Here is a 26,355-nt window from a genome sequence, read left to right on the forward strand (position 1 = left end):
TGCACTGTTGCATGTGAGATTGTTTCAGACCGTACGTACTCGTTATGTAAATTGTTTATTCCATCTCGAGTAAACTGTGCCTCATCAGTAAATAAAATGTATTTGTTAACTGCCGACTAGTATTTAAACGGTTGCACAACTCCAAGCGAAAGGCAGGATCTCCCGGATGCAAATGATGCACTTTTTGTTTATAGGAAGGATACAGATTATTGTACTGCAGTGTACGCTAAATCTTAGATCAGTGGTTCGCCCTAGAACATTCTCCGGTGCGCCCTGTAATGTTTTAGGAAAACATATCGCCAAATATAAAAGAACATATAGCTACTCAATTTTATCAATTTTACGACTGGTGTAATACGGAATGAGTCCTTAAGTTTTGCCAAACAGTTCAGTTTGGTTAAGGAAATAAAATGGCTTATTCTCCTTGTAGTGTCGACAGTATTCGTAACGTTTCATGCCGACTGTCTCCTCTCTTCCATTGCTGCTTATCTTAGTTATTTAACTGTAGCGGCTGTTTGGGAACTGGGAAAAGGTATTTCAAAATAATGAATGACGGTAAAGCCATTGCTGGCCCATCGAGGTCATCCTTTACACCACCTACAAGTGTAATTCGCAGTGGGGCGAGGAAAAAAATTATTCGGATGGCGGAATGCTGCGGTCTGGAGAAACTGAATGGTAAGATAATTGTCACATTGCTACAGTCACAACAATAAGCTGTGGTAGGAGTGATTAATTCATTTAGTAATGAATGTAACTGTATTTATAAATGTAACATTTTATCTATGGTATAGTTTGGTGTGGCCAACCCAGGAACGTATTTGATATGTTGTAAAAAACTTGCAGTCTAAGACCCCAACCATGGATTGCAAGTTCCGTACAACATAATGGTTTATGGTTATACACAATTAATAAATGCCTCAAATGCCATTTTCAATTCCTTGCTCTAGAACTGCATTACAACAGCCTTACCTTAATTTCACACTTTTTGACAGAAATAATGCGCTTCTAGGCACCCTTTTTTAGTTTCGTAGGTAAAATACAACTATATACGTCGCTGGTCGGTAGCAGGCGCACGGGTGCCCTTCGATGATTAGCACTGGTCGTGAAACTTTCTTAACCATCCCCCCCTCTCCCCACTCGTCGCTCTGTAGGCACCTTGCAAACTATTTTCGCACGCCTCGTTCTGTGACTTCTTTCCGTAACCAAACGGTACTACACTTATGTCGCTCTTAAAGTTTGTAAATAAACATTGAGTTAATGAACAGTGCTGTCAAACGTTATAGATTTCTGGTCAGATCCAAACGTTCGCAATCAGGAGAAAGCGAAGAAAAAATGATGACAACTGACGGATTTTTCTGACGGAAACTCTTACGGATTTTATCTGATAGTGTCGTGCTTTTGTTGTTGATTTGCCTATAGACGTTTTTCTTTTATGGTGGTAGCCATGGTGAAATTCAGCCTTGTGCGCTATGCGTGTGATCACAACTTGTCCGTAGAATTCGGAAGGTTTCGAGTCTGTCCCAATGATTGCAAACCTATTCCACCAGCTCCGAGTGGCGCTGCAACAGCACGTAGGAAGTGAACTGCATACGTATTATTATTATTATTATTATTATTACACTACGAAGATGAAGTGCTACAGACGTGAAATTTAACAGACAGGAAGAAGAAGCTGTGATATGCAAATAATTTGCTTTTCACATCATTCACACAAGGTTGGCGCCGGTGGCGACACCTACAACGTGCTGAGATGAGGAAAGTTTCCAACCGATGTCTCATACACAAACAGCAGTTGACCGGCGTTGCCTGGTGAAACGTTGTTGTGATGCCTCGTGTAAGGAGGAGAAATGCGTACCATCACGTTTCCGACTTTGATAAAGGTCGGATTGTAGTCTATCGCGATTGCGGTTTATCGTATCGCGACATTGCTGATCGCGTTGGTCGAGATCCAATGACTGTTAGCAGAATATGGAATCGGTGGGTTCAGGAGGGTAATATGGAACGCCGTGCTGGATCCCAACGGCCTCGTATCACTAGCAGTCGAGACGATAGGCATCTTATCCGCATGGCTGTAACGGATCGTGCAGCCACGTCTTGATCCCTGAGTCACCAGATGGGGACGTTTGCAAGACAACAACCATCTGCACGAACAGTTCGATGGCGTTTGCAGCAGCATGGACTATCAGCTCGGAGACCATGGCTGCGGTTACCCTTCACGCTGCATCACAGACTGGAGCGCCTGCGATGGTGTACTCAACGACGAACCTGGGTGCACGAATGGCAAAACCTCATTTTTTCGTATGAATCCAGGTTCTTTTTACAGCATCATGATGGTCGCATCCGTGTTTGGCGACATCGCGGTGAACGCACATGGGAAGAGTGTATTCGTTATCGCCATACTGGCGTTATCATTGGTATGAGGTGCCAATGGTCACACGTCTCGGTCACCTCATGTTTGCATTGAGGGCACTTTGACCAGTGGACGTTACATTTCAGATGTGTTCCGACCCGTGGCTCTACCCTTCATTTGATCCCTGCGAAACCCTACATTTCAGCAGGATAATGCACGACCGCATGTTGCAGGTCCTGTACGGGCCTTTCTGGATACAGAAAATGTTCGACTGCTACCCTGGCCAGCACATTCTCCATATCTCTCACCACTTCAAAACGTCTGTTCAATGGCGGCCGAGCAACTGGCTCGTCACAATACTCCAGTCACTACTCTTGATGAACTGTGGTATCGTGATGAAGCTGCATGGGCAGCTGTACCTGTACACGCCATCCAAGCTCTGTTTGACTCAGTGCCCAGGCGTATCAAGGCCGTTATTACGGCCAGATGTGGCTGTTCTGGGTACTGATTTTTCAGGATCTATGCACCCAAATTGCGTGAAAATGTAATCACATGTCAGTTCTAGTATAATATATTTGTCCAATGAATACCCGTTTATCATCTGCATTTCTTCTTGGTGTAGTAATTTTAATGGCCAGTAGTGTATTATTATTGGTCATTATGACTTATTTAGGTGTCGCTACAGCGTATCAAAAAAATTATAAATAACACCCGCAACCGGTCACTTTTTAATAACATTTTATTGAAAATTCATACCTTTCTGTTGTCAATAAAATATTACGGAAAAAGGAAATTGGGAGAAAAAATTATCTATGAGAGCTGTTTATTGTTTGACCTCGAGCTGACCGTGACTAAAAGAATTTCATTTCATGTTCTTTGCTACAGATGAGTAGCACGCGTGAACATAATTTTCATTATTCATGAAGGCTCGCTACTTCTGAGCGTCATTTCCACTGCAGTTTATTGATCCAACGGATTCATGACAGAAGCTTCCACCAGGGTTGATGGAACTTGAAAATTGTCGTTGGCGCCACCGTTAGCCCACGGAGGCAGAAGAATCCAGGCCCAAAAGGAAAACGCGTTTCCATTGTTGTGCGCTTGACATTTCGCAGAGCTTTCACGTGATGTGTGAGGTATTTTTTTTTTTTTGTTTACAGCATACTACTTATTTTCAAAGTGCTAGAAGTAATCTTATATGCAAAATACAATCGAATAAAATGGACAGATTTGTGAAAAAAAGGACGCCGTCGAAAAATCCGATTCTGGAAGTGAACAAACGCTAAGCGCAAGTAAAAAAGCAAAACAGCGGCCTACTAGTAATTTTATTGAAAGCTACTTAAGTTATGGTTTTACTTGAACTGGGAGTGAAGATTATCCTTTCCCACTATGCTTAGTATGTGGATATAAAATGGCAAATGATCTCTGCAAACTTAGCGAACATTTTAAAACAATGCATTCACATTTGCCAGATAAACCTTTAAGCTATTTCAAGAGACTGTCTGAACAGCAAACAAGGACAGCAGATTCTTTTAAAAGTGTAATGTCTGTTTCTGATGAAGCTCTGATCGATTCCTACCAAGTCTATGAACTAATAGCAAAGAGTATGAAATCTCATACTATAGGTGAGTCACTTATTTTGCCTGCTCACAAAAAAATGGTCATGACGATGCTAGGAAACGATGCAGCTATGAAAATAAACAAGATTCCTTTGTTGAATGATACAGTTCACAGGCGTATTATAGAAATGTCTACTAATATCGAGAAAAATGTATGCAGTAATAAACTCAAGCTGTCAAACTTTGCATTGCAAGTTGATGAATCAACAGACATTAGCAACAAATCGCAAATCTTGGCATTTGTCCGTTTCATTAATCAGTAGCAAATAGTAGATCAGTTTCTTTTTTGCAAAGAATTAAGTGTGTCTACTGAAGGTGAGGACGTTTTTAACATTTTAAATGATTATCTTAATAAGAGGCAGTTAACATGGAAGTCGTGTGTAGACATTTGTACAGATGGCACCCCTTCAATGGTAGACTGTGTTAAGGGCCTTATTTCTAATGTAAAAAAAAAAAAATTTATCGGAACTCACTGCTTTCTTCATAGGGAGGCCGTAATAGCAAAAACAATGGGAAGAAAATTGAGAGAAGTCTTAGAGCAAGTTGTTCATATGCTAAATTTTATTAAAACAAGACCTGTCAAAACCCGACTTTGTAGCGATATGTAGTCAGAACACACAGTTGCTTTTACACACAGAAGTCAGGTGGTTGTCGAGGGGGAAAGTACTTACTTGTGTGCATGAGCTACAACAAGAACTTACCGTGTTTTTCGAAGAAATGAAACATTTAAATTTTTGCAACCTCCTTTGGAGTGAATTTTGGATTGCCACATTGCAATAGTTGACCGATATATTTCAGCAGTTCAGTATTTTGAACACTAGCATGCAAGGGGAAGAAGAAAATATCCTCACATGCACTGACAAAATTAAAAACTACAAGTAAGGAAAAGAAAAGCTTTCAAGGTAACGTGGAAATGTTCCCGTTGATAACGAGCACGTGCATGAATGAAATACTTCCAATAGTAATAAATCATTTAATCAGTTTAGAAGAGAAACTGAGTTCATATTTTCAATTCTGGAACACTGAACAGTACGACTGGATTCGAAACTCATTTATGGAAGCTTCAGGTGATTTCGTATTAACATTAACAGAAGAAGAAGAACTGGCAGCTATATCTACTGATCCTGGACTGATAGTTAAGCATAAGGAACTGTCTCTTGAAGCCTTTTAGATTTCTATAAAAGAAGAATGTGTGTCGATATCTAAAAAGGATTTGAACATTTTACTTCAATTTTCGACGTCATGTTTATGTGAATTAAATGTAAAAAGAGAGAAATTCTTCAATGTGTTGACCAGGAAATGAGAATTTGTCTTTCAAATATATCTCCAAACATTGAAGAAATCGCGAGGACACATCTGGCTCACGTTTCTCGTATAAACACTAGAAAGATTAGACGTATGGTATGTTTCATTTGTATTGCATTATTACTTTTCTCTATAATTTGAATTAACCGTTACTTTTATTGCATTATTTCATTTCAGTACGTTTCAGTTAATAGTTTCTTTTGCCTTTCGTCTTGGCAGGGTAGGAAGCAACAAGACAATCTCTCAAATTTTTTACACAAAAATTATTTGTTCACATTGTGATATTGTATTGTTTATTAATATAAGTTGTATTTTGTGCAATCTGGGCGCGAAATTTAAAATAAAATTACTTAATTGTTATTTTATCACAGTATTTATTTCGTGTATTGGCTGTTGTAAAATATTCCTAAGGAATGTGTATAATGCGCCCACAATTATTTGAGGCGTTTTAAAGGCTCCCGAAGCACAAGAAGTTTGAGAACCACTGCCTTAGATTGTGAATTGCCTAATCGTTGAGAGATAAATCGGGTACTGGTGGTACGTTGAACAACATCCATAATATCTTCCTCATTGTCTTCACGTATCGAGCGCACGTACTGATTCTGAACGCTAGGTAGAGAACCTGTCTCCCGTAACATTGGAAATACTCCAGTGATGGATCGTGCATTCGGAATCCTCCGAGTTGAATAACGTTCGCGATATTCGTTAACTGCTGCCGTAGCATTACCATCACATTTGCCATAAATAAACACCATATCTGCGTATTCCTCAGTCGTAAATTTGAAAGGCATCCCTATTTCATAAATCTACTAACTACAACAGCTACCATGTAGTCTCACTTAAATACTCCGTTGTTATTATGTTCTTTCATTGAACAATACAGAAAATTAACTCGTTTCAAGGTTAGGAAACGACTGAAACAACTCACTAACGGTTGGCAACAATGAATAAACGTTTCTACATTCTTAATGGGAAATGAACAAATTTACCCGAATAATAATTTATGCCTCTCTGGATGCCCTGGAAAATTACTGCACATACACGAATTAAGTCAGGTGATGTTGAGGGAATTAGATTAGGAAATGAGACACTTAAAGTAGTAAAGGAGTTTTGCTATTTGGGGAGCAAAATAACTGATGATGGTCGAAGTAGAGAGGATATAAAATGTAGACTGGCAATGGCAAGGAAAGTGTTTCTGAAGAAGAGAAATTTGTTAACACCGAGTGTAGATTTAAGTGTCAGGAAGTCGTTTCTGAAAGTATTTGTATGGAGTGTAGCCATGTATGGAAGTGAAACATGGACGGTAAATAGTTTGGACAAGAAGAGATTAGAAGCTTTCGAAATGTGGTGCTACAGAAGAATGCTGAAGATTAGATGGGTAGATTACATAACTAATGAGGAAGTATTGAATAGAATTGGGGAGAAGAGAAGTTTGTGGCACAACTTGACCAGAAGAAGGGATCGGTTGGTAGGACATGTTCTGAGGCATCAAGGGATCACCAATTTAGTATTGGAGGGCAGCGTGGAGGGTAAAAATCGTAGAGGGAGACCAAGAGATGAATACACTAAGCAGATTCAGAAGGATTTAGGTTGCAGTAGGTACTGGGAGATGAAGAAGCTTGCACAGGATAGAGTAGCATGGAGAGCGCATCAAACCAGTCTCAGGACTGAAGACCACAACAACAACAACACACGTCTGGGACACGTTTTATTAAATTCACCAGACAAGTAACTACAAAATTAATTGAAATCGTACTTTACTTTAACCTCATACGGTTTTGCGATGGCTACATATTAGCAAAGTTGCTAAATTTTAGGCAAAATCATTTATTAGCCGTAACTCCACAACTAAACATTTGCGGAACTATGTTTGTATGAACTTTTTTATTTAGTTTTACTTGTAGAATAACATATTAAAATATTTGCATATCTTCGTGAATCACCCTGTGTTATTGAAGATCTCGATTTGACCGCATCACCGAGTAGGCCGTGGGAAAGCATTTCATAATACAGCGCCTCTTGGTATGTCATATTAGAGTACGATATCGGAATAAAATATAAATACCTGCTAGAAATGTAAATGCTATGTTGAAACCTCACGTGACCAAGAATTTGATTTTATTTCTTGAAAGCGGAATATTTAGGCGTCCAGGCAGAGCCCGATGGGGACAAGGAAACTGGACTCCAAGTTTCGGAACTGTCTCGGCCAAATCAAGATATCTGGTCACTTCAAATAAGGGCGACACCCGTTTTAGCAGTGATAAACAGTACACTGGCGCACTTCAATTGAGAACGGCACAATGCCGGCCTCAAACGTGGTGAATAAATACATTTAATGACAGTCCATAGGGTAAATGTTATCCTTTCTAAAATTATTGCAGGGTTGTGGAACTACGTACATGGGAAATATCATCCAAATATCATGATGAAGGCCGGCCGGAGTGGCCGTGGGGTTCTAGGCGCTACAGTCTGGAGCCGAGCGACCGCTACGGTCGCAGGTTCGAATCCTGCCTCGGGCATGGATGTGTGTGATGTCCTTAGGTTAGTTAGGTTTAATTAGTTCTAAGTTCTAGGCGACTGATGACCTCAGAAGTTAAGTAGCATAGTGCTCAGAGCCATTTGAACCATCATGACGAAGGCACCGCAGACACGAGTTTCTCAGACAATTTGTGCTAAGGCACCTACCTAACCTAAAGGAGCATTCACAAAGGAACGAGCCGGATGCTGTAAAATGAAAACCGCAGGAGGGATCGTAATCCAATTTCATACGTAAGGTGGTGTTGTCCCTATAAGGACGCACTCGCCACTTACTTAGAGGAACACGGGCGCACCGCTACGTGACGACAGAGCGAGCATGTGCACGCACATACCGTCCACTGCACTCAGCACTGCTAAAAAGAGAAAAATGGAGACGTCAAAAGCGACAGCGGAAGAAGTGCGGGGAACGAAAATTCGTCGAAGAATGGCACAAATGTACGGACAGTATCGCGTGTCCCTTGCAACTCCGACACCCAATCCGACCTCAGGAGCAATGGCTGCCTTCGTGATAATGGGGGCGTGCACCATTTTCGATAATGTTGTCAGTACTGCGCTCTGGCGTTCCAGAGGAGCCAACAACATCCATCGTTCTTAGAATCGCTTGTGCCACACCTTGCTCTTGTAACGGCCATGCAAAACTATCTCAGTTCATGGTTTATTGGAACAATTGCAGGTTGCCTGTCTAGCTGCTACCAGAAGCAACAAAGCTTTAATCTTCAATATTTTGCGTAAGTATTGACCGAGGTATGACCTCACGTTAAAAGTTTAACATAACAAGACAAGTACTACAGTTAAAACTTGAGGCAGCGTAGACCAACACGTAGAAATACCCAGGTTATATTCTTCCAGTTTTTGAGAATCAGAGCACGTAGTGACTTGCAACAAACTTCGCACATAATCTTAGACCTTAAGGAAACTTTTTCTCTTTTACAATCCCCTCCCCGCACCACCATAAAATTCAAAATTATAAAAGGAAAAATAAACTAAATCGTTTACTACATTTTCGCTGTTCGCGCAGTAAAACTGCCGCATCAGGCATGACTAATTTACTACTTCTTTATTACTAACTCTGTTTGCAAAATATTTCGCAGAAAGTATCCATGTATATCACTTAATATACCTGCAAAATAATGTTATTGTACGACACACACTGTTCAGGAGAAATAACGTCACAAACAGTGAGATGCGGAAAAAACTAGCTTCTGCTTAAAACGGAGTACAAATTATCCAGACTATATTTATCCAGTTTGATAGTTAGATCACTTAGCGACAGCCAACAATTTTCAACCACAAAATTTCAAACCTTTTCTGAAATATTTCTCGCTTACACGCGAAACGTCTTATAAAGAAATGGGGGAGGGGGTACTGATGTCAAACATATGTTCTTCAATTAATACAATTTATACCTCTGTTTTTACAGTATAGAGCTTGATAATGATACTTGGACAATATATCGATAGTGATGGAAAATAAACCATTGTGGTAGTCAAAGCCTAATTGTTGGCCTTCAGAGAATTCCTAAGATTATTGGAACCAATGTATGAAGTTCACAGATTTACATTATTATTCGCTGAAACATAATTACGGCGCTATATTGTATAATACACTTAATAGAAATGGAACGTGTTGCATAGCGCAGCAGCAGTAGTTTGATATTTATCACATTTTGTGGGGATGCTCCTAGCATAACGGACGTTAAATTATTAGACTTTTTATTCCATTCGGAACCCATGCCCATCATCAACATTAAGTCTGAGGTGACTCAGCGTTTCCGGTTACGATGTTGGTTTTACCCTAGTTTCTTTCGGTATTGTCTCTAAAACACCCTAAAAATCAAGATCCCTAGATTTAGGGCATATAATTATAATAAAGAACAACAAATTATTTCACGTTTTTAATAACATAAAATCCTTTAATACATAGCATAAAACGCTCATGGGTTTACAGGTTCAGAAGCTGAAGCAATAATTTTACACCTTTTCTTTCCAATTAGCATGGCTCTGTTGGGTTGTAAAATTGAGCAATTGTTTGCAAACATTCCCAGTTTTGTATAAAACAAACCACTAAGGGTTTCGTTGTTACGTCTATTTCTTTTGTCTATTTTTAAATTTTTGACAACACTTAATAACCTTTCCACCTCATTATCTGAAGAGGGAACAGCTAGTAAAAGTGAAATGACCACTTCGAGATTTTCGTAAATAAAATTGCCACGATGACCTTTCAATTTACTACTTTATTCCAATAAATTTCAGCCTTTTTTTATTTCTCCTTGCCGCGCCTCGACATCACGCAGCGGCATGTCTTCTTTTCCTCTGTACTTCACACGCCCCGGTGTAGTCGGTCAGCTTTTCGTGTGATTACTGTTGGTTAACGGGTGTAAGTGCAGTTATTTTTATATGTGGTACTTTAATTTGTGCACATATAGTGTGTTGGTTATTTTTTTCCCTGCGTCAAACAGTCTTTCCACAAACACATCACACAATTTTCTACCTGATGTTTTCTGCACTGTTATAACTGCACCACTAAGTGGACTGCGCCTCTCAATATAGACTCCCCGTTTTGCGTCCACAGTTCCACACTTCAACACCTGACCCGCTGCCCAGGGGAAAATAAGCACAAATGGCTTGCTCTTGCCACATGTACGTGGAAGTACAACCCAACCTAAAGACATTAATTAACCTGCAAATGAGGTAAATACTGATTAATGTTGTTCAGTACACTGTCCTCAGTCACCAACAGAAATATCTGCACTTATACCCGCTTCACCCTTATATAGTAAGCTAAATCGGACGGATTACATTCAGTGGGAGTTTGAAGTAGTCCCCTATAATGAATCTGTGGAGCCGTAAGAGTAAAGCAATGAAACGAGTGGCGCCTGCTATTAAGTAACAGCGTTATCACCTTAGATTCGATTTTACCCCATGTTTCAAAAATGGCTCTGAGCACTATGGGACTTAACATCTGTGGTCATCAGTCCCCTAGAACTTAGAACTACTTAAACCTAACTAACCTAAGGACATCATACACATCCATGCCCGAGGCAGGATTCGAACCTGCGACCGTAGCAGTCGCGCGGTTCCGGACTGCGCGCCTAGAACCGCTAAACCACCGCACCCCATGTTTCCCAAATTTCATGTCGAGATAAAATAGCCCTGAATAACACAGAAGATATTTCGCAATAAAAAAGGGCGAGATCCCCAAAAAAGGAAACACTTGTGTCCCCTCCTCTAAACAACGGCAAGAATGCACTCTTTTTTTTTGTGGCATTGAAGCACGCAGCGGTAAATGATCCTTGGCAACTCGAGAGCTCCAAAAAAGTTTCCAAATATCTGTTCCCGACAGTCTGTCATGACACTCATCCTGTAGCTCTGCGAAGGTTTGAGCTGTTGAAATTTGTCTATTAATCTGAGCTAGTTGAACAATCCTACGATATTTTCGTGGTTTAGTCCTGGAATGAGCTGTGCCTACTCTTCTCATGTCACAGTTGTCCCGAATCTGTCTCGCCACCAACCGTTTTGCAGTCATTGCACTAGAGCTAGTTGTGTGTGTGGTCTGCTAGTTTGATCGTCCCACGTCCCTCGTGCCATAAATCGACGTTCCTCAAAGTCTGTCACACGCGCACGTTCTCTGAATGTTAAGAACAGATACCATCGGTGATCATGCAGCTCTCTTAGAATGAAATGATGAATCAGGACCATAAGCTGTCGACAGGCGTCGATATACATCAGCGGGGACAGTTGAAAATGTGTGCCCCGACCGGGACTCGAACCCGGGATCTTCCGCTTACGCGGCAGACGCTCTATCCATCTGAGCCACCGAGGTCACGGAGGAGAGTGCGACTGCATGGATTTATCCCTTGCACGCTCCCCGTGCGACCCACATTCGCAACTTAATGTCCACACACTACATTCGTAGTGCCCCTGCCCGTTACACTCTTTACTCGCGGCAGACAATCTTACCGAGTCGTGCAGTTATCAAGGGTACACTAGTGGGCCTTCGGCGCCGAAAGCCCATATCGATGACGTTTAATTGAATGCTAACACTTGTTGATGGTCCAGCATTGAAATCTGCAACAATTTGCATTTGATGTGTAACCGGATTCCTGATATTCACGGTACACGCGTGAAATGGTCGTACGGGAAAGTCCCCTTTTCATCGCTACTTCGGGAGATGCTGTGTCCCATCGCTCATGCGTCGACTATAACACCACGTGCAAACTCACTCAAGGATACAGGGTACTTATAAATGGTGGAAACATCTGAATTTTTTATGGCTTTATTACATACTATAATCTTTCCTGATTACATTGATATGTACATTATAGGGTTTCAAATGAAAAATGCCCTATATATACCAAATTTTAAAGTTACAGTCATGTATGCCCCCGCGCCTCCTTTATTTCTGTTGCAGAAACCAGTATTATTTCGAAAAGAACTGTGAACTTTCTGTTTCCATCGATTATACATATGATACATTGTATATGTTTGTAACAGTGCACGTCTCTAGTGTCTGTAAATGATTATCTTTGCTAGTGTTTACTTTTGTTTCGATGAAGCAAGTTGTTCACGTGTTACTGAATGTTTGTTGCCCAAGTGCTGCATATATTTGTGGAAATACATATCCTTTAGTGTGCAATAAATACGAACTATGCCACGCATAAAGAAATTCAATAAAAGGAAATTCCGTGGTAACCAGTTCACAAACAAAGCAAGCCACACTGTTGAAAGTAACCTATGTATCAGTGCTTCAGGGAAGAAACTCCCACATGGCACGCCTCCTGGTGATTCAAATTTTTGTGTTAACATTGACGCTGTTTGTAGTGGATTTGTTGTTGTTGATGTGGGCATCTTATCTTCTTTGATAAAGGAAGTGGCGAAATGTAAACAATGTGATGGTGTAGGCTGTCTGGAAGTAACTGAACAACATAGTAGCAGGAAGGGTTTAGCGTCAAAATTAGTTGTTCTGTGTAGATCCTGCAATAAATCTACCTCGAAAATGACTTCGAACATTGTGCATAATTCATATGATGTGAATTTGAAGTAAGTATATGCAATGCGTGCAATAGGAAAAGGAAAAAAAAGGTTGCTCAAACGTTTTGTGGTTTGATGGACTTTCCTCCTCCTCCCAGTAGGTTCAGTAGGTACATAAAAATACTTGTAGGTGCCTTGACGGTTGTGTCTAAAGCATCTATGAAACGTGCAGTAGAAGAAACTGTAAATATTGGTGGAACCAGGGACATTGCTGTTGCACTTGCTGCGACATGGCAATGTCAAGGACATCGTTCCTTGGTGTTTTAAGTGCTACTTCTCTGGGGAATGGAAAAGTTGTTAATGTTGAGTGCTTATCTAAGTACTGCCACACCTGCCATGGTAACACTGGAGGACATATTGAACATCAGTGTTCTACGAATTATGATGGTTACAGTGGAGGTATGGAGTGTGCTGGGGCGCTAAAAATATTTCAGAGGTCGGTGCCCGTTTATAACGTTAGATATATGGAGTACCTAGGCGATGGGAACTCTAAAGCTTTCAATAAAATTAATGAGTTCAATGTTTATGGTGATACCTTGGTAACAAAACTGGAGTGTTGTGGACATGTGCAAAAGAGGATGGGTGCTAGAATGAGGAAGCTACGAAAAGAAATTAAAGGAAAGTTGCTATCTGATGGAAAATCCGTGTCTGGCCGAGGCAGATTGTCAGAAACTGAAACAGACCTACTTCAGAGTTATTGTGGACTGGCCATTAAATGAACTGCACCCCTGAATGATGTTACTGCAATGAGAAAAACTGTATGGACCACCTACTTTCATAAGATGTCCAGAGATGACCACCCTGTACACGGACTTTGCCCTAAGGGAGCAGATTCTTGGTGTGGTTACCAAAAAGCAAAAGAATGTGGTCAAATATACCATCATAAGCATTCTCTTCCTGAGCCTATTATGAATGAAATAAAACCAATTTTTAGAGACCTGAGTGACCTTGTTTTGCTTAATAAATGTCTTCATGGGGGCACTCAGAATACAAATAGGAGTTTCAACCATTCCATATGGGAAAGATTACCCAAGAATGTTTTTGTAGGACTAAAAACTTTAAAAGTTGGTGTACTAGATGCAGTGACATGATTCAGTGATGGAGTGATAGGAAAGTTGGAAGTCCTGAGAAATTTATGCATAAAATGTGGCTCTAATGCGGAAGATCAATTGCTTGCGTGTGACAGACAACGGGTGCTTGAAGCTGAAAGAGTCGCTCTTCAAGTTACCACAGAAGCAAGAAGTGCTAAAAGGAATGCTAAGGGGAAGCTCGAAGATGAAGAAATCCTGCAGGATGAAGACTATGCTTCAGGAATGTTCTGAGGCACAGTTTAATTGGACTCGTATCTTCATTCGCAATTTCCCGCAAGTTGTATTTTTCAGAAGTCAGGTACAAATATTTCCTAAAGTTTATCAAGCATTGCTCCAATTTTTTTCTGTAACTTCCAATAGTCCATACTTACGTAGTGGACATAAGCTTTATTGCAGGATGAACCGAATTATAGAAAAAATAACATTTTTCTTAGGAAAAAATTATAATGTAATATGTCATAATTTTTGATCCTTGTAATGTGCATAATAGGTGGAATTAAACAGGTCTAGTACGTCAACCACCATGTGATGCGTATCTGATAAAAATTTGGTCTCCTTCAAATGCATGACATTGGATTAAATGGTACCTCAATGTGAGGAAGCATTTTGGAAAAAAATGCATCAATTTCTTTTTAATTTTTTTAATAACCCTAAGCAGGTTCAAAGATATTCAAAATACTTCTAATTTGTTTAGAACGTGTTCTGCATTACCAGATATCAGCAAAAAATCTGTAAAACATATACCGGGTGATCAAAAAGTCAGTATAAATTTGAAAACTTAATAAACTCACGGAGTAATGTAGGTAGAGAGGTAAAAATTGACACACATGCTTGGAATGACATGGGGTTTTATTAGAACCAAAAAAAAGAAAGTTCACAAAATGTCCGACAGATGGCGCTGGACAAAAAAAACGTCAGTGACTGCGCATGACAATCGTGTGTAAAAGGAGCTATAATGAGAGAGAGAATCAGATGCGCCAGCAGTCGCAGCATGTTGACGTTACGTGAAAAGGCGCTTTTAGTGAAGCTGTATTATCAGAACGGGGAATGTGCTAGTTCAGCGTTACGATCCTATCGCCATAGGAAGGGGATTCTAACGGGTAAAGGTCCGTTGACAAATGCAGCTGTGGCGAGAATGATTTCGAAGTTCGAAGCCATGGTTCAAAAATGGTTCAAATGGCTCTGAGCACTATGGGACTCAACATCTTAGGTCATAAGTCCCCTAGAACTTAGAACTACTTAAACCTAACTAACCTAAGGACATCACACACATCCATGCCCGAGGCAGGATTCGAACCTGCGACCGTAGCAGTCCCGCGGTTCCGAACTGCAGCGCCAGAACCGCTAGACCACCGCGGCCGGCGAAGCCATGGGTTGTTTAGACGATAGACCCCGTAGTGGCCGACCGAGCACAAGGCGTAATGCTGCTGAGACAGTTCAGGAAGAAATGGATACTGTAGCGGGTTCGTCTATGCACGGGGAAGTCAGCGCTCGTGCAGTCGCACGTCGCACCGGCATTCCATACACTACTGTTTGGTTGGCACTTAGACGTACCCTCCGATGCTATCCGTACAAAATCCATCGGTTGGGCTACCGAAAATCCTAGAACTGTTGTGGAAACTCCATTGCACGACGAGAAAGTCACGGTATGGGTTGGATTTACCACATCTACCGTTATCGGGCCTTTTTTCTTCGAGGAAATGCGTGATTCTGCTTTTGTAACTGCTACCGTGACGGGTGAGAGGTACGCCGATATGTTACAGAATCGCATCACCCCTAGCCTGGCTGATAAACACCTACTGGAATGTACGATGTTTATGCAGGATGGCGCTCCACCCCATATTGCTAGAGCGTGAAAGATCTCTTGCGCGCGTCGTTTGGTGATGATCGTGTGCTCAGCCGCCACTTTCGTCATGCTTAGCCTCCCAGGTCCCCAGAACTCAGTCCATGCGATTATTGGCTTTGGGGTTACCTGAAGTCGCAAGTGTATCGTGATCGACCGACATATCTAGGGATGCTGAAAGACAACATCCGACGCCAATGCCTCACCATAAATCCGGACATGCTTTACAGTGCTGTTCACAACATTATTCCTCGACTACAGCTATTGTTGAGGAATGATGGTGGACATATTGAGCATTTCCTGTAAAGAACATCATCTTTGCTTTGTCTTACTTTGTTATGCTTATTATTGCTATTCTGATCAGATGAAGCGCCATCTGTCGGACATTTTTTGAACTTTTGTATTTTTTTGGTTCTAATAAAACCTCATGTCATTCCAAGCATGTGTGTCAATTTGTACCTCTCTATCTACATTATTCCGTGATTTGTCAGTTTTCAAATTTATACTTTTGATCACCTGGTACATTATAAACAGTGCTTGAAAGAAATAGGTGTTGATTTTTGCATAATATTGAGCCGGAAAAGTACCCTGTAGCCTTAAATCTTGATAACCTGTCATTGTAGCAGCAGCAACCGATCTAACAACTGCAGGAGACACTTGTCTTACAGAGGCATTGCAGACAGCAGCGATATATTCTGCCTGTTTACATCTCTCTATATTTGAATTCGCATACCTATAGCAGTTTCTTTGGCGGTTCGGTGTAAATTGTGACACGGACGTAAAACGGATTCGTGCATGTGTGTTACAGAGACAGTCGTCTTCAAATGCGATACTTATTTGTAGCAAATAAAATTAAATTAATTAAGACTATTTAATACAATGCAGCGAGTAGAAGAAAATAGACATTTCATTTATCAAACTTTATAAAGACAAATACTATGATTGATCGAAGTCATTCTCACTCATGGTGAAACTAAAAGCACTTCACCATGCAACTATAGTGTCACAACTGTTAGAGTGCTCAGGTTGGTTGCAATCTGTAATAAGACTACAACCAACACGAAGTGTTCTGAATGGTAGCAATATGTGGCAATCAGTACCTTGGGGCTGCCGGGAAGCTTCTCGCGTATCTACTATAGAATGATACTGTCAATAACAAAAGTGACCAATAATCATGGATGCGCAATTTCACAGTGCTCTTCAAATTACAAAGAACTGCCTAGGTTTCTTTAGAATTTTCTCGATGTACTTACCACCGTGTAAATGGCTTGTCACGAACAGAGAAGTTTACCCAACGTGTTGTGGGTGTTCATTGCAACTACAATGCGATTAATATTACACTGTACTTGACAGCTAAGAACACATGTTGCCTGTATGTGGGCCAATCATATCTTGCAGTCTAGCGCACAAACTCTGCACAGCTGCTATCTGTCCTGTATGCGCTCTGTTACAACTGTCGGCGTGCCGCTACAAGTGGCAACGCAGTGCATCCCTTTCGTTGACTGGTGGGTACAGAGTAATTCTAGTCGCACTACTGTGAAAACCTGTTTCACACTGTAATCAAAGATTTCGCAGTTAGAAAGCGCAATATGCGTTGGATATATCTGAATAAGTGCAAATATGGCCGAGAAAGCCAAAATAGTATATCACAAAACACATTAATTAAATATTTTCATGCTTAAATTTACCGGTAAAGAATAAATTCTTACCATTTGCAATTGTTGGCTGTCCCTCACTCCGTCGTAGAATCAAAAATGCTGGGTGAGCTACCGAAAACTTGAACCGCAGATATTGCGGAAATGGGAAGTGTGCGGTTTTCACAGAACGGATTGGTAGTTAGAGGCTCGTATTGTTAGCCAATCAACAGATTGTAACAATACTGAGAAAATGTATTCTTTGTGCAAATGTACACTTTTTTAGATGGAACAATGCCTATGACAGTAACAACCTAAAAGTAGGGTAAATTAGAATGTCAGTTGTTTGTTGCAGGATTCTAGTGCGAGTCGTTTACGAGATATTGTATTTTGAAAAGTTCCTACACCGAATCATACACAATACTTGTGGTAGCACACACTAAAGAACAACACAAACGCATACCCTAGTTATGTGGATTGTGGCCAGTCACGAGACAACTGACCAATACAGGTTGTGTTCAAAATGACCGCTGGCAGCGGCAACACAAACTTCCAGTCTGGTATGGAACGACTGCTGCACACGTGCTAGAGTTTCAGCGGAGATGTCCAAGCAAGCTGCAGTAATACGTCGTTGTATATCATCGTGTATAGCTGGTATGGCCTTGTAAGGGCGCCTTACAGCTTTCCCCACAGAAAACAATCTGCAGGCTTCAAATCCGTTGAACGGGTTTGCCTAGGTACAGGTCCTCTGCGTCCAATGCAACGACTTGGAAACGATTCGTGAAGACATGATGTAGTACTTCGTGCACTATGGACCGGACAGCAGTCAAGTTGGTACTACGGATTCCAGTCTGCAGAGGAACATCTTGCAACACCCATGGAAGATGTTCTGTCAGGAGACTGCAATACTTGTGCGCGTTCAGTGTTCCATCTATGAATAATGGGGCTATGAGCCGATGGTTCACTATCTCACACCACACGTTTACACTCTATGGATGCTGTCGTTTCATCTGAAGTTGACACAATTCTCGTAATCGTTTCCATGTGGCTCTTGATGGAGAGATACGTGATAGGGATGGAACCTTTGTTGACCGGCGTAAGACACTTGACCGAGTCACGCCACTTCCTCGCGGGATTGCGCGGGAGCTAACGTGCGGATCGACTGCAAGAGTGGCAAGAACATTAATCGTCCTCTCTTCTGTCGTCATTTGTTTCCTTCTGTTACGTTGTCTAGGCGTTACACCACCACTTTCACGTAACTGGTTGGAGAGCTTGGTAAATAATTGCCGGGATGGTTGACGTCAATTGGAATATCTTGCCGCATACACCGTACGAGAAAATGAACTGCGTTCTTGCTACATTCTTCGTACACAATGAGCATGTCGGCTTTTTCTGCATTGGCAAACACTGTAAGTAAACACAACAACATCATATCTACATAGCAGCTACGCAGGTTGAATGGAGCAAACAAGTGTCGGTATAGAAACTTTACAAAATACGATATCTCGTAAACGTCTCGTACTAGAAGCAAGAAATGGCACTGAAATTTTAATGTGCCCTAATTCTGGTTTCTTAATGTGAATAGGCATTGTTCCATTTAAAAAGTGTATGTTTGTACAAAAAATACACTTTCTAAATATTACTACAATTTGTTTATTGGCTAACAACACGAGCCCTGACTACCAATCCAGTCTGTGGAAACCATAGATCAATAGCACTTTCATTTCCGCAATATTTGCGGTGCATAGGTGTTCGCTCTGTATGCTGGAGGAATGATAATAGGCGTGCGAAAAGTTGGCCGGTCACCTCAGGGGCGAAACTGGGTGCAGGAGCAGATGCACCTGTCGCTGCAGGATGGCGGGGCATAATAGGAGGAAGGCTCTCTTGTTTGTCTTCCAGGGCTAGCAACTTATGGACGTGTGTGCCTCGTACCGATCATCTGCTGTGGTATGAATTTCTGGAAGTAACATGAATTCGTGAGTATGCATTAGATAGGCTGTCGTCTTTAAATGCGGTACATGTTTGTAGCAACGATTGTGAAATTAAGTGAAGGCTGTTGTAATACAACGCACTGAGTAGGAGGAAGACGACATTCAAAACATGTAGTAAACGTTTGTGGTCGTCTCCTGTTATGTAATGAATTTTAATATAATTGCAGTTACTGTTATTAATCAATTAATCATCCGATCACACACATAACACAAATCATCCGATCACACACACAACACAATACTACATCGTCAGGCAACTACAGTGTCACAACTTTAGGGTGGCAGCAGTACGGCCGACATGAAGATTTCTGAATGGTGCCGATTTTTAACGGTCAATACTTGGGGGAGGGGGGGGGGGGGGCTGTGGGCAATAACTGGTCTACTGGGGACATATTAATTTGTGTTGGTTACCAATTAATAACAAGCTCGATATGCACTTGCGTCCAAGGTGCCACTCCACGATGTCAGTATTGGCTCTTGAGCAAAAATGTGACTACTATGTAATGGGAAACGGGCACATGTTGCTGATGTAAGACTACGTCAAACGCGCCAACACGGTCCAAAATGCATAGGTCACGTAGAGCCTTCGGAATTCTCAACAACACCTGACCTCAGCAGACAAAAATTGCTAAACCTACCAACAGACCGCACATGGGAATTACGCCCTCCCAGCATGTTCTACAACAATAAAAGAATTGTTCGATCCACGCCCACCTCAGTCCAGTCCCGGCACTCGGTCTTAATATGCCAATCTTAAATCAGCGCATACGGTGCCGCAGAGCGAAAATGCATTCTGGTAACGATCAAAACGTAAAAAAAAAAAAAAAAATCACTCATGTGCTGTATTTTGTGTGCTTCAGTCTGAACATGGCTCGACGATTCACAGCTGAAATATCACAAGAGGAGAAGAACTAGTTTGGTTGCATCCCGAGAACTTTAAAGAGCAATAAATAATAATTTTATACAAATTACATTTTAAGAAAAAACATATTAGAATAATTATAGGCTATGGGTTCCACATTTCCGCAAACACACTGTTTTTTTTCTTTTTGCCCAGACTTGTTGCAGCCCTGTGTGCCTTCATTAGTTGGTTTTTGTTTATTGAAAACTGTAAAAATTGATAGTAAATTAGGCTGTAACTGATTTGGTAAAGTGAAGGCTAAAAAAGTTTTTGTTAGTGTTGCTTCTTACCATGATTTTACATTATATGTATGGTTTTGCAGGACCAATTGTATGGTGTCCTGCACAGATAGCTTGTCATCTGCAAACCAAACGATGTACATGTAAATTTCATGGCGAGTTAATTCACCTCTCGATTTTTTTTTAAAAAAAACATAGTTTTGGAAATCAAAATGTTTTGCATATATAGCTATTACCACTGTTAAGTCGCATAGTGCTCAGAGCCATTTTTTTGAAAGTTTTTCTTTTATGTTCTAAGGACGCTACACACACATAATAATGTACTTTATGTAGTTTCTTTCTTTATAAACACCGTTTTACTTCGCAAAATGCGGTGAGCACTATGTTGTTGTGTTTCATAACCTCATTAGCATAAATTTGTTTCCCCGAGAGTCTGGCGCTGAATACTTTTATCTCTCTCTCTGTCTGTCTGCCTGTGTGTGTGTGTGTGTGTGTGTGTGTGTGTAAGCTCCGTTATCTGTTTTGTGTTGTCTTTTCTGTAAAGTTCCTTTAACGTGTTAAATTATGAGATTTTACAGAGTGTAGTGTTTTCATTTAGAACTTGTTTGCCTTCTGCTATTGCCTTCTGTATGTGGAAGTACTATTGTCAGTTTGTGGTGTAGGCTGTGGCTGCATTTCAGTATTTTTAATTCTGCTGTTATTATAGTTGGGTGGTGGTTATGTGGTATTAGGTGATTACCAAATATGCTGTGGATGCTGTTACTTTGTAGTGCTCTGAGGTGTTCTGAGTATCTTGTTTTAAAGTTCCTGCATGCTTGTCCTATGTGCACTGAGTGACAGGTGTTGCATGTGAGTTCACTTATTCCAGATCTGTTGAATTTATCTGTGGGCGTCTCCTGTGTTCTGAGCTTTTTCTGTGTAGAGCTGTCTGTCCTGTCTCCTATTTGAAGTCCCTGTTTCTTCAATGAGTTGCCTGTTCTGTGGACAATTTTGTTATTGTAGGTGAGTGTGTGCCATTTTGTTATGTTTGTCTGTTGTACTGTTGTGTCTCACTTGAGGTTATTGTTTGTATGTTATGTTGATCTGTGTTGTATAAGGTTTTGTGTGTGTGTTGTGCTATCATCTATGTATTACAAATTTGTTGGTTTAATTTCTCTGCAACCATTTTCCTGTGCTGTATGTTTTATTATGTTTAGCTCCTGTGTGTAATTCTGTTTGCTTATGGGTGTCCTGTTCAATCTGTGGAGCATGAATCTGAAGCTTGGTTGCTTGTGTGCCACGGTCGCTAACGTTACTCTTATGGGCTGCCACTGTAGGGTTCGCAGTTCGTGGTCTAGTGGCTGGCGTTGCTGCCGCTGGATCACGGGGTCCCCGGTTCGATTCCCGGTCGGGTTGATTTTGTCTGCCCAGGAACTTGGTGATTGTATTTCCTCATCATTTCATTATCATTATCATTCGTAACAGCGACTAGATTGGACTGTGAAAAACTTTGGACTGTGTAAAAATTGGGACTTTGGCTGATGACCGTGCAGTTGAGCGCCCCACAAATCAAACCATCATCATCATCATCATCATCATCATCCGCTGCAGGCCTTGCCACGGTTCGCACGGCTCCCCCCGTCGGACATGGATGTGTATGTTGTCTTTAGAGTCATTTAGTTTAAGTAGTGTGTAAGCCTAGGGACCGATGACCTCAGCAGTTTGGTCACGTAAGAACTTACCACAAATTTACAAAAATTTTTCCTGGTTCATTTAACCTTGCTGACTGCTGTTCATCGGCGATGACGGCTGGAATTTACACGCCATTAGCTCAGCTGGACGTCCACTGGGTAGCGACAGCTAGCCTTTTCAGATGAACCACGTTTTATACTCCTTAGAAGAGAGATCGTTGGTGTGTCCGGCGTGAAATGTCTGAAAGCAAAGACTTGCATGCGTTATGGTCTGTATGCATATAGGGGTGGACATGTCCTCCAAAGATAGATGCAGTTTGTTTTTCCTCGGCTCTATGGCATCTACCAACAAGACAAAGCAACGTGTCGCACAGCTCGCAGTGTACGTGCGTGCTCCGTAGAACTCCAGGATGAGTTTACCGCACTCCTCTGGTCGCCGAACTCTCCAGAATTAAACCCCAATCGAAAATCTCTGGGATCACTTCGAACGGGCTGTCCGCGCCCTGGATCCGCAACCGAGAAATCTATCGCAGCTCGTCACAGCATTGGAGTCGGCATGGCGCCACGTCCCTGTCGATACCTTCCTGAATCTTATTGACTGTCTTTCTGCACGTCTCTCAGCGGTCCATGCTGCAAAAGGTTTTGGACAGGTGGTCACGTTAATGTGATGGACAGTTATGCCTTGACTGTATTGCATAGCACAATTCATTATGTAATTTCATTATGTAATTCATTATTGCATGATGTAATTTTTATTATGTATTTCATTATGTAACTCTTCTAGAGGCACGATTTACCTTTTATTAATCGAGGAACCATTACAGTAATCGTACTGAAGTTGTTGAAGTAAAAGCTTTCTAACAAAGGGAAATTTGCATTCTTTTGTAAAGCAAATTAATCCTCTTTGTGTTGCAGGGGCATGTATCGCTTCGTCCTAATGCAGATTCAAACGAAGAGGATGATGAGGAACAACTGCTCTGTCGTTTCGGAATTCGACGCACTTGTTCAGAAGCATCCAGATAAGCCGTGTTTCATGTTCCAAGACTCTGTGTGGACCTACAATGATGTAAGTATAGCCCTACGTTGGTGATTAAAAACAAGGCACGTAATTGTAAGAGTGATTGATAGTGGCTGTTGTTGGTATCTGTCCTCTTTCTCGCTCATTAATCTCATCGATAGTCACCGACAGATGTAACGTGATTGTGGAAATTATATTAGGGGAATAGTCAATGGCGAGAGAGACGTATGACATACCGTTTCGAGGGGCAAACTCTAAACATCCCTTCGCATCATATTGCTCCAAAGAGTAACCCAGAAACGTTTATCGGCGAACCTAAAAAAAATTTTCGTACTGCTATACTCATAAAATGAGTCTAAATACGGGTAGCAACCATCGATTTGACCCGCGAATCAGGATAAAACTTCTCTCTGCTCCAAATATGCGTCAGGAACTACACCGAGGTGACAAAAGTCATGGGATAGCGACGTGCACATATACAGATGGCGGTAGTATCGCGTACAAAAAGTACAAAAGGGCATAGCATTGGCAGAACTATTATTTGTACTCAAGGGTTGCATGTGAAGTGATGTGATGTTATTATGGATCAACGACCGGAATGAACGGACTTTGAAAGTGAAATGGTAGTTGTAGCTAGACGCATGGGACATTCCATTTCGGAAATCGTTAGGGAATTCAATATTCCGGGATCCACAGCGTCATCAGTGCGACGAGAATATCAAATTTCAGACAACGCAATAGCCGACGGCAGCGGCAGCAGAGTTGGCGTAGAGTTGTCAGTGGTAACAGACAAGCAACACTACGTGAAATAATAGCGGAAATCAATGTGGGTTGTAAGACGAACATATCCATTAGGACTGTGCGGCGAAATTTGGTGTTAATGGGCTATGGCAGCAGACGACAGACGCAGGTGCCTTTGCTAACAGCATATGATCGCCTGGAGCGCCTTTCCTGGGTTCGTGACCGTATCGGTTGGACCCTTGACGGCTGGAAAACCGTGACCTGGTCAGGTGAGTCCCGATTTCAGTTGGCAAGAGCTGGTGCTAGGGTTCGAGTGTGGCGCGGACCAGTTGTTTGCGATTGGTTTGAAGAACATTCGGGACAATTTGAACGAATGATTTGGCAACCGTCGCCCGACATGAATCCATCAAACTTTTATGGGACATAATCTAGAGGTTAGTTCGCGCACAAAACCCTGCACAGACAACACATTCAAAGTTATGGGCAGCTATAGAAGCAGCATGGCTCGGTGTTCCTGCAGGGGACTTTCAAAGGTTTATTGAGTCCATGCTATGTCTAGTTGCTGGTCTGCGCTGGGCAGAAGGAGGTCCGACACGATATTAGGAGGTATCTCATGACTTTTGCACTGCGGTATATAGCGACAGAGCACTTTTGAAAGTTGTTGAAGGGTGTCGCGGGTACAGAATAGGGATGTACTTCAATTTCCCAACTATAGAATTAGTCTCCTATGATCAAAACTAATCCCAGAGATAGGGGTTTCGTGTGATATCTATATGAAAATTCGAATAGAGAGATAGAGAACCAACTAGTGACAGCAACGTCTTAAAGCTCCTGCAATAAACAGACCCGAACATTTCGAAACAAATGACGTACGGAAGAGCATCATTGACTTTTCTTTGAGTGATCCATCTTCTGACTGGTCTGATGCGGCCCACCACGAATTCTTCTCCTGTGCCAACCTCTTCTCTCAGATTAGCACTTGCAACCTACATCCACAGTTAATTGCCGGAAATATTTCCTGGATGTATTCCAATTTCTGTCTTCCTCTACAGTTCTCACGCTCTACAGCCCCCTCTAATACCATGGATGTTATTCCTTGATGTCTTAACAGATGTCCTATCATGTTGTCCCTTCTTCATGTCAGAGTTTTCCACATATTCCTTCCCTTTCAAATTCTGCGGAGAACCTCGTCATTCCTTACATTACCCGTCTACCTAATTTTCAACAGTCGTCTGTTGCACCACATATCAAAAGCTTCGATTCTCTCCTGTTCCGGTTTTCCCACAGTCCATGTTTCACTTCCATACAGCGCTGTGCTTCAAACATACATTCTCAGAAATTTCTTCCCCGCAGTAAGGCCCATGTGCTAGTCTGCTTTTTATGTCCTTGTTCTATCCATCATGGGTCACTTTGCTGCGTATGTAGCAAAATTCCTAACCTTCTTTTACGCTGTGATCTCCAATTATGATGTCAAGTTTCTCGCTGTTCTCATTTCTGCTACTTCTCATTACTTTCGTCTTTCTTAGATTTGCATTCAATCCGTGTTCTTTACTCGTTAGAAAGTTCACTCCATTCAGCATATGCTGTAATTCTTCACTTTCACCGTGGATAGCAGTAACATCAGCGAATCTTATCTTTGAGATCCTTTCACCCTGAATTTTAATCCCACTCTTTGAACATTTCTTTTATTTCCATCATAGCCTCTTAGATCTATAGATGGAACAACAGGGGCGAGACACTACGTCCGTGTCATACACCCTTCTCAATCCGAGCACTTCGTTCTTAGTCCTCTACTCTTATTACTCCCTTTTGGCTCTTGTACATGTTGTATATTACCCGTCTCTCCCTATAGCTGACTCCTACTTTCCTCAGAAAATCGAACATCTTGTACCATTTAACATTGTCGAATGATTTTTCCAGGTCGACGGATCCTATGAACACGTCTTGCTTTTTCTTTAGTCTTGCTTCCATTATTAACCGTAACGTCAGACCTGTCTCTCTGGTGTCGTTATCTTTCTTAAAACCAAAATGATCGTCAGCTAATGGATTCTCTATTTTCCTTTCCATCTGTATATTATTCTACTCAGCAACTTGGATGCATGAGCTTTTAAGCTGATTGTGCGATAATTCTCGACGTTGTCAGCTCTTGAAGTCTTCCGAATTATGTGGATGATATTTTTCCAAAAGTCATCGCCAGACTCATACATTCTACACACCAACGTGAATAGTCGTTTCGTCACCACTTCCCGCAATGGTTTTTGAAACTCTAATGGACTGTTATGTGTTCCTACTGCCTTATTTAATCTTAAATTATCCAAAGCTCTTTTTGAATTCTGATTATACTACTGGATCCCGTATCTATTCTAAATCGACTCATGTTTCTTATTC

The 26,355-nt window shown here is 41.4% G+C and overlaps 1 protein-coding gene and 1 non-coding gene across 2 annotated transcripts in view; one reads left to right on the top strand and one right to left on the bottom strand.

Moving 5' to 3' along the window:
• The window catches only part of LOC126183633 (long-chain fatty acid transport protein 4-like), a 297,081-nt gene that overhangs the window by 152,372 nt on the left and 118,354 nt on the right, over positions 1 to 26,355 (top strand). The window contains exon 2 of the mRNA XM_049925758.1: positions 23,124 to 23,274. Within this exon, the coding sequence (XP_049781715.1) occupies positions 23,124 to 23,274 (151 nt within the window). The remainder of the gene's footprint in view (positions 1 to 23,123; positions 23,275 to 26,355) is intronic.
• Trnat-cgu (transfer RNA threonine (anticodon CGU)) lies at positions 11,558 to 11,631 on the bottom strand. The gene has a single exon. It is a non-coding gene; the product is annotated as a tRNA-Thr (tRNA).

The sequence above is a fragment of the Schistocerca cancellata genome, chromosome 1 (genome assembly GCF_023864275.1).
Source record: "Schistocerca cancellata isolate TAMUIC-IGC-003103 chromosome 1, iqSchCanc2.1, whole genome shotgun sequence".
In the NCBI taxonomy this organism is placed as follows: domain Eukaryota; kingdom Metazoa; phylum Arthropoda; class Insecta; order Orthoptera; family Acrididae; genus Schistocerca; species Schistocerca cancellata.